Here is a 14,480-nt window from a genome sequence, read left to right as displayed (position 1 = left end):
AATGCAAGAATGCTAAACACTGTGTAAAACTAGCTAAACAAAAGTCATGGCAGGACTTTGGCAAGAATATAGAAAATAAATATCAAGAAGGTAGCAAAATATTCTGGAGGTTGTTGAAGAAGCTTAGGAATGGAGGAAAGAGTGCTGTAAAAGGAGTTAGAGATGATGCAGGTGACATGAAAACTGGAAAAAAAGATATCCTTGAAGTATGGAGTAATTACTTTGAAAAACTGCTAAATGAAGCAAGCAGTGATGATAGCACAATAGTAAAAAACACTGACCAGGCATGCAGCAGGAATACATATCCATACTTGAAGTAGAAAAAGCCATCAAAGGCTTGAAATGTGGAAAGGCAGCTGGAGTAGATGATATTCGACCAGAAATGCTGAAGCATGGTGGTATAAGAGTCTTACAGTGGCTGCACTGCATAGTTCAGAAAGCCTGGACAGAGGGACGAATTCCCGATGATTGGAGTAGAGCTCTCATAGTACCCATATATAAAAAGGGAAATAAAACTGAATGTGAGAATTACAGAGGTATTTCCTTACTGAGTGTTCCTGGCAAAATCTATGCAAGTATAATTGAGAAACGGTTGAGAAGAATTGTGGAAGAAAAGCTTGGTGAAGAACAAGCTGGATTCAGGCCAAACAGAGGCTGTCAGGATCAGATCTTCACTTTACGACAAATAGTCGAGAAAGCATGGGAATATAAGAAAGATCTGTATTTAAGTTTTGTCGATTTGGAAAAGGCATATGATAAGGTGCCAAGAGAGAAGCTATTCAATACGCTGCAATTATATGGTGTCAATGGGGCATTATATCAAGCAATACTTAGTCTTTATTTGAGTTGTAAGTCAGCAGTTAGAATTGAAGGAAGTACAGGAAGATGGTTTAATGTTAAATCTGGTGTGAGACAAGGATGTACATTATCCCCTCTGTTATTCATTATCTATATGGATCACATTATGAAGGAAAGTGGTATTAAACATGATATCAAAATTGGAGATGTTAATGTCAGCTCTTTGCTTTATGCAGATGATGTTATACTTCTAAATAAATCTTCTACAAGTCTGCAAGATTCTCTGACTAAATTGAATAGCTGTTGTAATAGATATGGTATGAAGGTCAGCAATAAAAAGACAAAGGCAATGAAAATAGGCAGAATCATTGAAAATGTCAACTGTGTTGTGAATGGAGAACCTGTGGAATAAGTAAAACATTTCAGCTACTTAGGCACGATTTTTACTGAAGATGGTAAATTAAATATGGAAATAGACAACAGAATCAGCAAAGCTGGTATGGTAGAAAGTCAACTGAATAAATTCATATGGAATAAGAGAGAAATTAGTCGGAACACTAAATTAGCTCTATACAAGACAGTGTTCAAACCAGTTTTAACTTATGGATCTGAGAGCTGGGTCAGAAGTAAAACACTTGACCAAAGACTAGAGACCGCAGATATGAGAGTCCTGAGAAAGATTAGCGGCATGAACCGATGGCATCAATGGCAATATCATATTAAAAATGAGGATATTAGGAAAGACCTTGACATTGTCAGCATCCAGGAATGCGTTAACAGAGCTAATCTCAGGTGGTATGGTCATTTAAACAGAATGGGCGAGGAAAGATTAGCAAAACAAGTGTTCTATGCCAGGTTGGCAGGAAAACGACCCAGAGGAAGACCAAGATATAGGTGGATTGATATGGTACAAAGTACCTTAGACGATAGAAATATAAGATCTGATAATGTTGGAGTCTTGACAAGTAATAGACTGATTTGGAGGAAAATTGTAGATAGGAAGTTAGTAATGATATAAGTTAGTGATATAAGTTAGTGTGCAAGAGCATTCCAACTATGTAGAGTTCAGTGGATGCGCATGTGCTGTCATCGACGATCACAGCTGTGTCCCTATTCGTTTAAACTTTGCAATTGTTGTCGTGGTTGTTGTGAATAGTGATAGATAAATTTCTGTCGTTAAATTTTCTCTAAATTTCTTGGCAAATTATGGCTAAAAACGTCGGCATTGCTACAATATTGCATACAAGCTACGTGTGATTGTGTATGCTAAAGAACATGGTAATAGGGCTGCAGAGAGGCATTTCGAGCTACCCCCCAACTGAGAAAATGATAAGAACTTGACTGAATCAGGAAGAGGATCTAAAAAATCTTTTTTTCCTAAAAAATGTATACAAAAAAGGGGGTGCGTATACGCCGGCAAATACGGTATTTTAAAAACTGAGGTTTCAGTTTTTAAAATATTTATTTATTTATTATGAATGATAATAATCATGATCTTTATTTATTATGAATTCTTTCTACAATTTAATATTTTATAAGAACTTGGCAGAATCAGGAAGAGGATCTAAAAAATCTATTTTTCCTAAAAAATGTGTACAAAAAAGGGGGTGCGTCTTAAATGCTGGCAAATACAGTATTTTAAAAACTAAAGTTTCAAGTTCATGATCTTCATTCATTATGAATTCTTTCTACAATTTAATATTTTAACATCATTTCAATATACAAGAGGTGGCAGGTCCCAGACTCTCGTGTTTTTCATTCCACAAAACAGGAAAAAAAGACCAGAAGAACATATGCCTAGTTAATTTTGCTACACAATGTAGATAAGACTGGATTATCAAAGCACTACGCTAGTTTCCAAGAAGCCAAATTACTTGGCCCTGACAGGCAAGGGAAAATGGTGTATACATGTATATGTGCGTGCGTGTGTCTGTATATCTATATATACACATACTTTCAATGTTCTCACACCTGAAGTCGGCTTTCCGACGAAACATGTTGTGTGTTAAATAAAATTAATCGTTTGTCTAATTCTCGGAATTCAGTCAGTAAAAAATATGAACATTACTGAGTAAATACAATGGATTATCATATATATATGTTACCGCTAAAGTGCGAAAACCGTTAATGTGCACATTACCTAGTTAATCTGCAGATTAACTGATTTGCTCCGTTAACGTGAGGAATCAAGAGTTTTCCGCATTTTACCTAGGTAATGTGCACATTAACGGCTTCCGTATCGTTAAAGTTCAAAAGTTTGTTTCTCTCATTTCCTTTCCCTACTCCTTCCCCCCTCTCCCTCCACTTTTAGTTTGGTTTTTTAATAAGTAAACATAATTTTATCATATGTTTATTCTTAATTGTAATAATATTTTAAACCGTTTGATTCCTTGTATTATATTAATTGATTGATGATTGATTCTTTAGATATCAAAAAATAAATAAATAACATTATCTTAATTTAAACATACAGAAACGTTGCTGTTGTTCCAGCAAAGATCTTATTTTCACTTTAACAAGTGCCTAGTAGGTAATGTGCAGATTACCTAGGTAATTTGAGAAATGAAACAATTTTCTGCACATTAATGGATCACCGTAGTTAATCTGCACAATACCTAGATAATCTGCAGAATAACTGATTTCTGCACTTTAGCGGTAACATATATATATATATATATATATATATATATATATAGGGGTGCTTAAGGGTCAAAGTTGTATAACTGAGAGGAGACATCCACATAGCCTTTAAAAGAATGCAGATAAATGACCAGGGCTTCTGACCTAATGTCCAATTCCTCACCTTCTCATGGTGTGTCCTGTTAGGTGTCTACCTGGATACTGAACCAATGACGATGGGATGGCAATTTGGGATTTAACTGACCAAATTGTATCCTTATTGGCTTAAACCACATAAAATAATGGTACAACATAACAGAATTTTGTCAGCTGGGCATTGCCCAGTTAAACAAAGCCCATGTTGTTTTTGTCAGGGAACCAGGGCAAACAGCAAAAAGTCAACTACTGGAACAAATCCTGAAACACTCCAACTCAACATCAACAAAGCTCAAGATTGGTACTATCAACATAAGAAGCCAGAATGGCAAAGAAATGGAGTTAGCAGAGGAATTGGATAAGTACTAGATAGACATAATAGAAGTGAAGAAACAAATAACTTAACAAAAAACATTACAAAAAAAGGCTTATCATTTTATATTATAGACAGTAGTTGTAAAGTTTGAGGATAAGATCCATTCACCTTCATATGTAATGCTTGTCCAGAGAGAAAGCTGATAATACAGTTGCATAAATCAGACCATAATGATTGGAACTTACTCAATATGCCTTTCTACCTAACCTGATCAACCCTTAGAGATATCAAGAACCACCTGAGATTCTCAAAACTTTTCCCAGGCATTTGTTAAAAGGTAGAGAGGGAGGATTTTGTATAATGTATAATGCACAGTACAGGTTTCAATGGATAATACTGGCAATAGTTCATAACTCATGTGATAATGATTCCTCCTCCAGCACAGTGTTAGTTCATCTTAGATGTGATTTTGGAATTGATTTGCACATAAGAATATCCAGTTTTCTCCTCAACAGCTTCAAACAAAATTTTGTTGTGTTATGTTTGATTTTAGAAATATTGGAACTGGATGATTCACAGAGCTCATAGTTGCCATCCTAGATGTGCCTAATGTCTCTTAGTGGAAAATTGAAATAAAAGCATAATAAAGTGTAAAATATAGTTAAAAAATTAATGCAATGAGGAATAATACAGAGTAGAGCTTCTGCTTTCTAACCACCCTACTCACCATAACATTTTTAGACACTACTCAAACATGGATGTGAACTGTGCTATTGAAACGCCACTAAAAAATATGGATACAAAGCATAAGATGGTTTGCATCTGTAATCTGCTATGGTTGGTTAATCAGTATCCACACCCTACCAGAACATCACAGGTGAAAGATTATCACCACAAGGAATACAATGAAATTACTCAGAAAACGTCAAGAATCGCATTATGTGTTCTATTCAAAGACGTTACATGTTCTAATTATCCAACTTTTTTTTTTCCAACCAAAAATCTGATTCTAATAATCAGTAACATTTACTGTGCATAAATATTTTTAATTTTAGCATTTTATTTCATTTTAATTAATGAAATTATTTGCAGGGATGCACTATAAGAAAGGGCATATAATCTGTCACAAAGCTGTAGACAAATTTCTTGCTCCATCGTACTAGAGTCATAAATTAAAGTTATCTCATGCCTTTATTGGTCCAAAACCCAAGTTCTTTTATTTGGATGCATGCAGAAATTTTATAATATAATAAAAATAACTAATAAGGATGTAATTGTGCACTTTAGCAAAATTATCCAGCACGGATTACATACCTATCTTTTTCTCAGTCTCTGCAATATTTTGTAATTCATTTTCTTGGTATTTAGATGTTTCTGAATTCACAGCTGCAAAATCAAAACCAAATACATAAGATGAAATATACACATTTAACATAAACATTAAATGAATTAAATATTACTAATTCTAAATTTTCATGGGCATAGTATCAGGAAATGGGTAATATTGATAAAGCAAAAGAAATTAAAACGCCTGAGAATACTGGCAGATAGAGGATTGAAAATTTGTAAAACATGATTTTTAAAGAACTGGTCAAAATATTAAGAGTACAGAAAAGGTTGATTGGTTGGTTTATAGTTTATTTGGCATAAAAACTACAATGGTCATACTGTGCCATACTAAAAGTTACAACATTAGCATTCACAGAAAATTGCAAACAATATGTCTGTACAAGAATCTAGTTCCACAAAGCAGCATCTATAGATAAACAGAACTGCTACAGAGGCCACAGCAACACACAAGGTCAGAGGTTATTACAGTAGTGCAAAAATAGTTATTAATATAAGTTAATACACAAAATACACAACACTAAGCCAAGGAATGCAGTATGTACATATATGCAAAATTATAATAGATGCTTTTACAGCAGTACAAAAATGGGCAAAAAGGGATTATTATACAATATGCATGGATGAAAATTAAATTTAGCAATGTAGTATAAACAGAATTACTATAAGGTACACAAACAGACAAGGTGTCCTACACCACTACATGATTAATCGAAAAATAAAGTAGTAAATAAAATGCATACACAAAATTAATGTTAAGCAATGCAGTATCTACATATAAACAAAATTACTGTAGAGATTTCAGCAGTACATAAATAAATAAATAACAGTACAGGTTAAGATATATATACAAATCAAGTCAAGGAAAGCAGTATCTACATATAGTAAGATTACAACAAACATTATTATCCTGATATTTAAAGAGTCAGAAAGGAATTATCATACAGCATATATGCATAAAATTTAAGTTTAGCATTATGGTATTTACATATTAACAAAATTACAGCAGGGTGATACAAATATACAAGATCAAGGCCTACGGTAATACATAATTGGTCAGATTTAGCCTAATGAATAATATGTACATAAGCAAAACAGTATTTACATATAAACAAATTTATAGTCAAATGTGTTTGAACAAATTTATTCTTTCTAAAAAATTAAAAACATCATGCAATTTAACTGAGTCTGCTACCATTTTACTGAGTGTATATGGCTTAGTTAGATAAGTGAAAATTTCATTCCTCTCTCGTGTAAATTTTTGACAATCTACCAGAATATGATGAATAGTGAGATGTGTGTTGCATTTTTCACATATGGGAGGGCTCTCAGTAAATGAGAATGCATAAGGTGGCTGTAACATATGCAGAGCCTAGCAAGAACAACCTCCTCTTTTCTTTATACGTTGACTAGAATGATAGTGTTTAATTTCAGATTTATCATCATCGTCAAATTCCTGTCATTTACCCTCAAGGGGTGTACAGGATATGATAGTACTACATGAAACAAATTACATCATTACTAACTTGCTATATCTACAATTTTCCTCCAAATCAGTCTGTTACTTGTCAAGACTCCAACATTATCAGATCTTATATTTCTATCATCTAAGGCACTTTGTACTGTATCAATCCACCTATATCTTCGTCTTCCTCTGGGTTGTTTTCCTGCCAACCTGGCAGAGAACACTTGTTTTACTAATCTTTCTTCGCCCATTCTGTTTAAGTGACCATACCACCTGAGATTATCTCTGCTAACGCATTCCTGGATGTTGATAATGTCAAGTTCTTTCCTAATATCCTCGTTTTTAATATGATATTGCCATTAATGCCATCTGCTCATGCCTATAATCATTCTCAGGACTCTCATATCTGCAGTCTCTAGTCTTTGATCAAGTATTTTACTTCTGACCCAGCTCTCAGATCCATAAGTTAAAACTGGTTTGAACACAGTCTTGTATATAGCTAATTTAGTGTTCCAACTAATTTCTCTCTTATTCCATATGAATTTATTCAATTGACTTGCTACCATACCAGCTTTGCTGATTCTGTTGTCTATTTCTTTATTTAATTTACCATCTTCACTAAAAATCGTGCCTACGTAGCTGAAATGTTTCACTTGTTCCACAGGTTCTCCATTCACAACACAGTTGACATTTTCAATGATTCTATCTATTTTCATTGTCTTTGTCTTTTTATTGCTGACCTTCATACCATATCTATTATAACAGCTATTCAATTTAGTCAGAGCATCTTACAGACATGTAGAGGATTTATTTAGAAGTATAACATCATTCGCATAAAGCAAAGAGCTGACATTAACATCTCCTATTTTGATATCATGTTTAATACCACTTTCCTTCATAATGTGATCCATATAGATAATGAATAACAGAGGGGATAATGTACATCCTTGTCTCACACCAGATTTAACATTAAACCATCTTCCTGTACTTCCTTCAATTCTAACTGCTGACTCACAACTCAAATAAAGACTAAGTATTGCTTGATATAATGCCCCATTGACACCATATAACTGCAGCGTATTGAATAGCTTCTCTCTTGGCACCTTGTCATATGCCTTTTCCAAATCGACAAAACTTAAATACAGATCTTTGTTATATTCCCATGCTTTCTCGCCTATTTGTCGTAAAGTGAAGATCTGATCCTGACAGCCTCTATTTGGCCTGAATCCAGCTTGTTCTTCACCAAGCTTTTCTTCCACAATTCTTCTCAACCGTTTCTCAAGTATACTTGCATAGATCTTGCCAGGAACACTCAGTAGGGAAATACCTCTGTAATTCTCACATTCAGTTTTATTTCCCTTTTTATATATGGGTACTATGAGAGCTCTACTCCAATCATCGGGAATTCGTCCCTCTGTCCAGGCTTTCTGAACTATGCAGTGCAGCCACTGTAAGACTCTTATACCACCATACTTCAGCATTTCTGGTCGAATATCATCTACTCCTGCTGCCTTTCCACATTTCAAGCCTTTGATGGCTTTTTCTACTTCAAGTATGGATATATATTCCTGAATGTATGTCTGTTGACTGTTTATTACCACTGTGCTATCACTGCTTGTTTCATTTAGCAGTTTTTCAAAGTAATTACTCCATACTTCAAGGATATCTTTTTCTCCCATTTTCATATCACCTGTATCATCTCTAACTCCTTTTACAGCTCTCTTTCTTCCATTCCTAAGCTTCTTCAACAACCTCCAGAATATTTTGCCACCTTCTTGATATTTATTTTCTATATTCTTGCCAAAGTCCTCCCATGACTTTTGTTTAGCTAGTTTTATACAATGCTTAGCATTCTTGCATTTGTCTCTGTATTCTCTAAGAGCACAAGCTGACTTACTTGACAGGAACTTTTGATATGCTTTCTTCTTTTCCTTCACTGCCTCTTTAACTTCCTGTGTCCACCAGGGAGTTCTGATTTTTTTTTATCCTTGCAGACAACCTCACCACATGCCTCTCTGGCAGAATCAATCAATGTTTTCTTCAGAGTTTGCCACTGAATCTCCAAGGTTTGATTCCTGTTTTCTCAAACTCTTTCATTTTTTCTTCAATAATCTTTGTGTATTTTAGTCTACAGTTCACATCTGAGAGCTGCTCAACTTTTATTCGCTTTAAAACTTTCCTACATGTTATTCTTTTCAATATGAAATTCAATTTTATCCTGCTCAAGACTAAATAGTGACCGCTTCCAATTTCAAATCCTCTGTACACTCTGGTGTCGTGCACCAGGGAGAAAACATCACTATCAACAATAACATAGTCAATGAGACTTTTCTTATTCCTAGCCTCTTCTCTCCATGTGAATTTGTGCACATTTTTATGTTGGAACATGGTGTTAGTAATAACCAATCCATGTCCTGAGCAGAAATCCAACAGATATTTGCCATTATTATTAGCTTTGCTCTTTTCTCCAAATTTACCCAAAATATTTTTGTATGTCTCACAATCATTTCCTACTCTGCTATTTAGATCCCCAACAAGGACCAACTTTTCCTTTTTCATTGTGTCAGTTGCTTTTTCTAAAGCCTCAAAAAATTCCTCCACTTCTACCTTAGTAGAACCTTCTGTGGGACCATAGGCACAAATAAGTCTCATTGTCCGGTTCCCCATTCTCATATTTGCCCACATTACTCTACCTGAGACTGACTGCCATTCAAGAAGATTACCTCGTATTTTGTGTTGAATACTATGGCAACTACTTCTTTTCCTTGATTTTCATTTCCTGAATATAACATTTTGTATTTATTGCTCAGAAAGATCTCACCAGTGTTTGTCTTTTTTGTTTCAGTCACCCCTATTATGTCGATCTGGTACTTATCTAATTCGTCAGCTAGCTCCATTTCTTTGCCATTCAGGCTTCTTATGTTGATAGTACCAATCTTTAACTCTGGTGATGTTAAGTTGCGGTTTGTTTCAGATTTGTTCCAGTAGCTGACTTTTCGCTGTTCTCCCTGGTTCTCTGGTGAAAACAATGGGAGCCGTGTTTAATCGGGTGATGCCCCAGCCGGCATGAAATTTTGTCATGTTGTACCATCATTTTTATGTTACATAATTAGTTTGTTAATGCTTCTTGCCATGTTGACTCCCACTTAGCAATTAGCTTTGGTCTTGTAAGCTGTCTGTAGTCTGTATATGGAACTGTCCAACAGTATGTGGAGAAGGTATGAGCTGATTTAGCAGCTGCATCTGCAACCTCATTTCCCTTAATTCCGATGTGGCTGGGAATCCAGAAGAACTGAACATCAAAATTAAGGATTTTCATTTTGTGAAACAGGTGTAGCACCTCATAAAGTACTGAATATCGATTATACATAGGAAAAGAGATAGCCTGTAAAGAGCTCAGTGAGTCTGTATAAATTATACACTTTTGGTAGTAGTTTTCTTTTATATGCACAAATACAAGCTGAATGGCATGTAACTCTGCTGTATAATTACTGCAGTCTGGTGGGATCTGATTTGAGATAATAAAGTCAGGAAACACAGCCAACAGAGGTATTAGTTCTTGAACCATCAGTATAGCTGAGAAAGAAATCAGTGTGTGCTGCTCTGTGTGCATTAAACAATTGCAGGTAAATGGATGATGGGGTATAAGATTTCTGTAGCTAACAAAGTGAGAGGTTGAGGGATGGTGTGCAAGCCTGCCATGGAGGAATGCTGTTATGTTTAGTGTAGCTAATGTTGTCAACATTTATACTAACAGCTTGCACAGTTTCTTTTAATATTCATACCAAAAGGATTTATAGCAGGTTGATGTGTGTGATTGAGCTTCCCAATGCCTATTGGGAAGCTCAATCACTACTATTAATTACACTACTATTCCATGTAGGGTGATCCGGGAGAGATTTTATTTTTAGGGTGAAATTAAGAGATAACTGTTCCCGTCGAAGTGATAGAGCCCATTCATTTGCTTCAACATAGAAACTTTGAGTTTTCTGTCCAAGATGAGTCCCAAGAACTTGGTTTCTGTAGCTACTGGAATAACAGTTGTCCCATTCTTAGTTCAGGATCTGGGTGATGAATGCGTTTTCGACAGAAGTGTACACAGATACTTTTTTCTGTTGAAAACCTAAATCCATTATTAAGAGCCCACAGAGAGACATGATCAATTGCTTGCTGAAGTTGTCTTTCAATTACCCTCATGTTACGTGAGTGACAGTAAATTGTAAAGTCATCAACATATAGAGCATTGTTTACAGTGGCAGGAAGCTGTTCAATGATTGAGTTAATTTTAATCGCAAAAAGGGTCACACTTAAGAAAGAGCCTTGGGGGACACCCTGTTCTTGATGACAGGTCGAGATAGCAAATTTCCTACTCTGACTTGGAAAGTTCTCCTGGCCAGAAAGTTTTTAATAAATATAGGGAGGTGTCCTTTGAGATCTAGGTTATAGAGGTCTTTTAATATGCCATATCTCGAGGCTGTGTCATAAGCTTTTTCCATGTCAAAAAAAAAAAAAAAAATGAGACAAGATGTTCTTGCTTCAGAAATGTATCTCTTATACAAGTTTCTAAACGAACCAAATGGTCTAAAGTTGATCGATGTCTACGGAAACCTCATTGTGTATTGGAGAGAAGATTGTTGCTTTCTAAATACCAAAAAAAGAACTGGCATTAACCATTTTCTCTAGTATCTTACAAAGATAGCTGGTCAGAGCAATGGGTCAGTAATTATTTGCTTGTGTTGAATCTTTTCCTGGTTTTGGGATAGCAATGACAATTGACTTATGCCAAGAATTTGGAAACTCTTCCTCTATAAGTATTCTATTGTATAATAAAAGAAGAAGATCCATAGAGGATGATGATAGATGTTTTATCATTTCATAATGGATGTCATCAAGCCCTACTGCACTAGGGTGAGATTGTACGAGAGCTCTTTTTAGTTCTTCCTTAACAAATGGCTGAAGAATGTTGGTAGAAAAATTAATTAACCATTGGTTCTTTTGCTGCTCTTTCAGTATTAAAAATTCAGGAGAATATGAAGCTGTCACTGAGATTCTAGCAAAAGTTTCTCCCAAAGTATCTGCAATAGCTTTGGGATCAGCAATAACACTTCCATTATGGTCTAAGGTAGACAAACAATGTGATCTATATCTGCCTGTCATTTTCCGGATTTTATCCCATACAATTTTTGGACTGGTCATTTGATTAATTGATGTAGTAAATTGAATCCATGATTGTTTTTGACTCTGACATCTTACATAACGTGCTTTGGCTCGAGCATGCTTGAAAGCTATTAAGTTTGATGTGGTGGGGTATCTACGAAATGTGTCCCAAGCTCTTCTTGATCTTTTTTGGCTGTCTGACATTCTGGGTTCCACCAAGGCTTTGGATAGATTGGAAATCAAGATGATGTTTTTGGGATGGAGGCTGTTGCTGCCTGGACAATGCATTCTGTTATATATTTTACAGCTTCATTGATTGGTGTTTGACTGATGGCATCAGCATTAAATTTTGCAAGATGAGAGAAAGTGTTCGAGTCAGCCTGGTCAATTTTCCATATAGGTATCCGTGTGGGTGAACACTGTTCCTGTGAAGACATTGTGCAGAGAAAAGGAAAGTGATTACTTCCATATATGTTCTCTTCAATGTCCCAGGCGAGTAGTGAAAGAATGGATAGGGAGCAGATTATAAGATCAATTGCAGAATATGAACGGGTAGGCATATGGAAGAAAGTATTGAGTTTATTATTTAAAAGGGTGATTATTATTATCAAGAATTCTTTCAATGAATCGACCTCATTTATTAGTTAGTGTTGGCACTACCCCATAGAGTATTGTGTCCATTAAAGTCACCCATCAAAAGTATGGGTTCAGGCAGTTGCGAGGTAAGGTTATCAAGATCAATTTCATTTAACTCGGCATTTGGTGGTAAATAAATTGAACATACTGTAATAAGAAATCCCACAGAGAAGCAAATCGCTACTGTTTCCAGAGAAGTATTAAGTTGCACCTGATGGAAAGGAATATGACTGCCCACTAGGATAGCTACTCCTCCATGAGCAGGACCACCTCCAGTTCTGTCCTTACGTACAACAGCGAAATTCCTAAAGGTATAGCCCTCATTGGGTCTTAAGTACATTTCCTATAGACAGAAACAGAAAGGTTTGTGTTTCTGCAACAACATCTTGATATCATCAATATTCTGGTGAATCCCACGACAGTTCCATTGTAAAAATGTTCCTATTGTCTTGATTTTATTGAATTTTTTGGTTTTCGGGAGGTTGAGAGCTTACCTCTGTCAGATTTATATTTATCCACTGTTTTAGGGAAGTATGGACAGCCAGTATCCATCTCTTCCTCTGGTAGTGTTCAAAACATCAAATGTGTTAGGATCAGTTGGTATGTTTAGTTTACTTTCAGTGGGTACTGAGGTATCCATTTTTTCTGTGTGAGTGTCTGGTGGTTTATCTTTGAGTGATGACTCCGCCATAATTTTTTTTGGAAGGTGAGTTTTCATCGAATGGGACCATTTTTGAAGTTGTGATTTAGTTTTGTGATTAATGTGCTCAACAGAGAAGCACTTGCGATCGTAAAATTCAGGTATGGTGAAATTATCAGATGGTTGAATAGACATACATGTTTGAGTTGCTGTTGGCACTTTTTTAATTGTTACTTTTTCAGCATAAGAGGATCATAGAACAGGTGTAATGGTGGCCAGCTTACTAATATGTTATTATGTTTTGTTCTGTTTTAATTTTTTGTATCTCTTTTTCATCTTTCCATTTCTGACGTGCACGAGAGTATGCTGGATGATCTCCCTGACAGTTGACACATTTAGCTTTTTTTTCACAGCAAAATTTATTATCATGTTCTTTACTACTACATCGGGCATAGGTAGTAGAACCACGAGAGGCAGTTTGGGCATGTCCATATCTTTGACATTTAAAGCATCTCAGCTGGTTAGGGATGTACATTCTAACAGGACAGCTAAGATACCCTGCTTTTACAGGTGTTGGAGGCCGAGGTGTATCAAAAGTAAAGATGATGTTCTTGGTTGAAACCAGGCGACCATCCCTACATATCAGGATGCGCCTCATACCTGTCACTCCTTGATCTTTAAGCTCTGAACATATTTCCTCGTTAGGAACATCAAGGAGATCCCATTCTGATATCACTCCTCTACTGGAATTGAGTGTTCTGTGAGGTGTTACTGCAATTTGTATTCCACCCAATGTCGTTGCTCTCAATAGTTTCTCGGAATGTTGTTTACACATTGTTTCCACGAGGATATCACTAGAACGTAATTTCTTGACAATTTTGGGAGGACCTGCCAGTCCTTCTAAACCTTTTTGGATAAAGGGTGGCATTTTCCCAATTGGTTTTTCACCTGTTGCATGAATGATTAAAAAAGGTTGGTACATTTATGTTAGTATCCGATATCTTTTGTTTTTTGCTTCTGTTTCCATATGCTGTATCTATAGTATCAGTACTTGGTTGGGACTTTGTTAGGGTCCCTGAAACATTTGAGGATGAAGGATTCATATATAAGGAGTTTTTAGTTCAGCGCCAGAGCTCCCCCACCCATCACGGAGCCACACATGGATGCCTACTACCTGGCAAGACTGCACTCAGGACTGGACGCTATACCAGCACTGCAGCAGGTATAGGCCTGATCCCGGACCATGGGGTAAGAGACTTACTGCAACACCATTGACCCTTGCAGACAAGCCCCCTAGCTGATTGATCCTGGCTGGGTCATCCAGGACTGCCCGTCTTGCGGAAGCA

General features: G+C 35.9%; 1 protein-coding gene across 1 annotated transcript in view; it reads right to left on the bottom strand.

Annotated features, from left to right (window-relative positions):
- LOC150107785 (pre-rRNA 2'-O-ribose RNA methyltransferase FTSJ3) overlaps positions 1-14,480 on the bottom strand; it is a 288,470-nt gene that overhangs the window by 91,297 nt on the left and 182,693 nt on the right. Inside the window, exon 13 of the mRNA XM_090391539.1 lies at positions 5,204-5,275. Coding sequence (XP_090247665.1) covers positions 5,204-5,275 — 72 coding nt within the window. The remainder of the gene's footprint in view (positions 1-5,203; positions 5,276-14,480) is intronic.

The sequence above is a fragment of the Typopeltis vanoorti genome, chromosome 4 (genome assembly GCF_054136105.1).
Source record: "Typopeltis vanoorti isolate ZY-2024b chromosome 4, IOZ_Tvanoo_1.0, whole genome shotgun sequence".
In the NCBI taxonomy this organism is placed as follows: Eukaryota; Metazoa; Arthropoda; class Arachnida; order Uropygi; family Thelyphonidae; genus Typopeltis; species Typopeltis vanoorti.
Note: the sequence above shows the minus strand (reverse complement) of the source record. Positions and strands in the feature narration are given on the sequence as shown.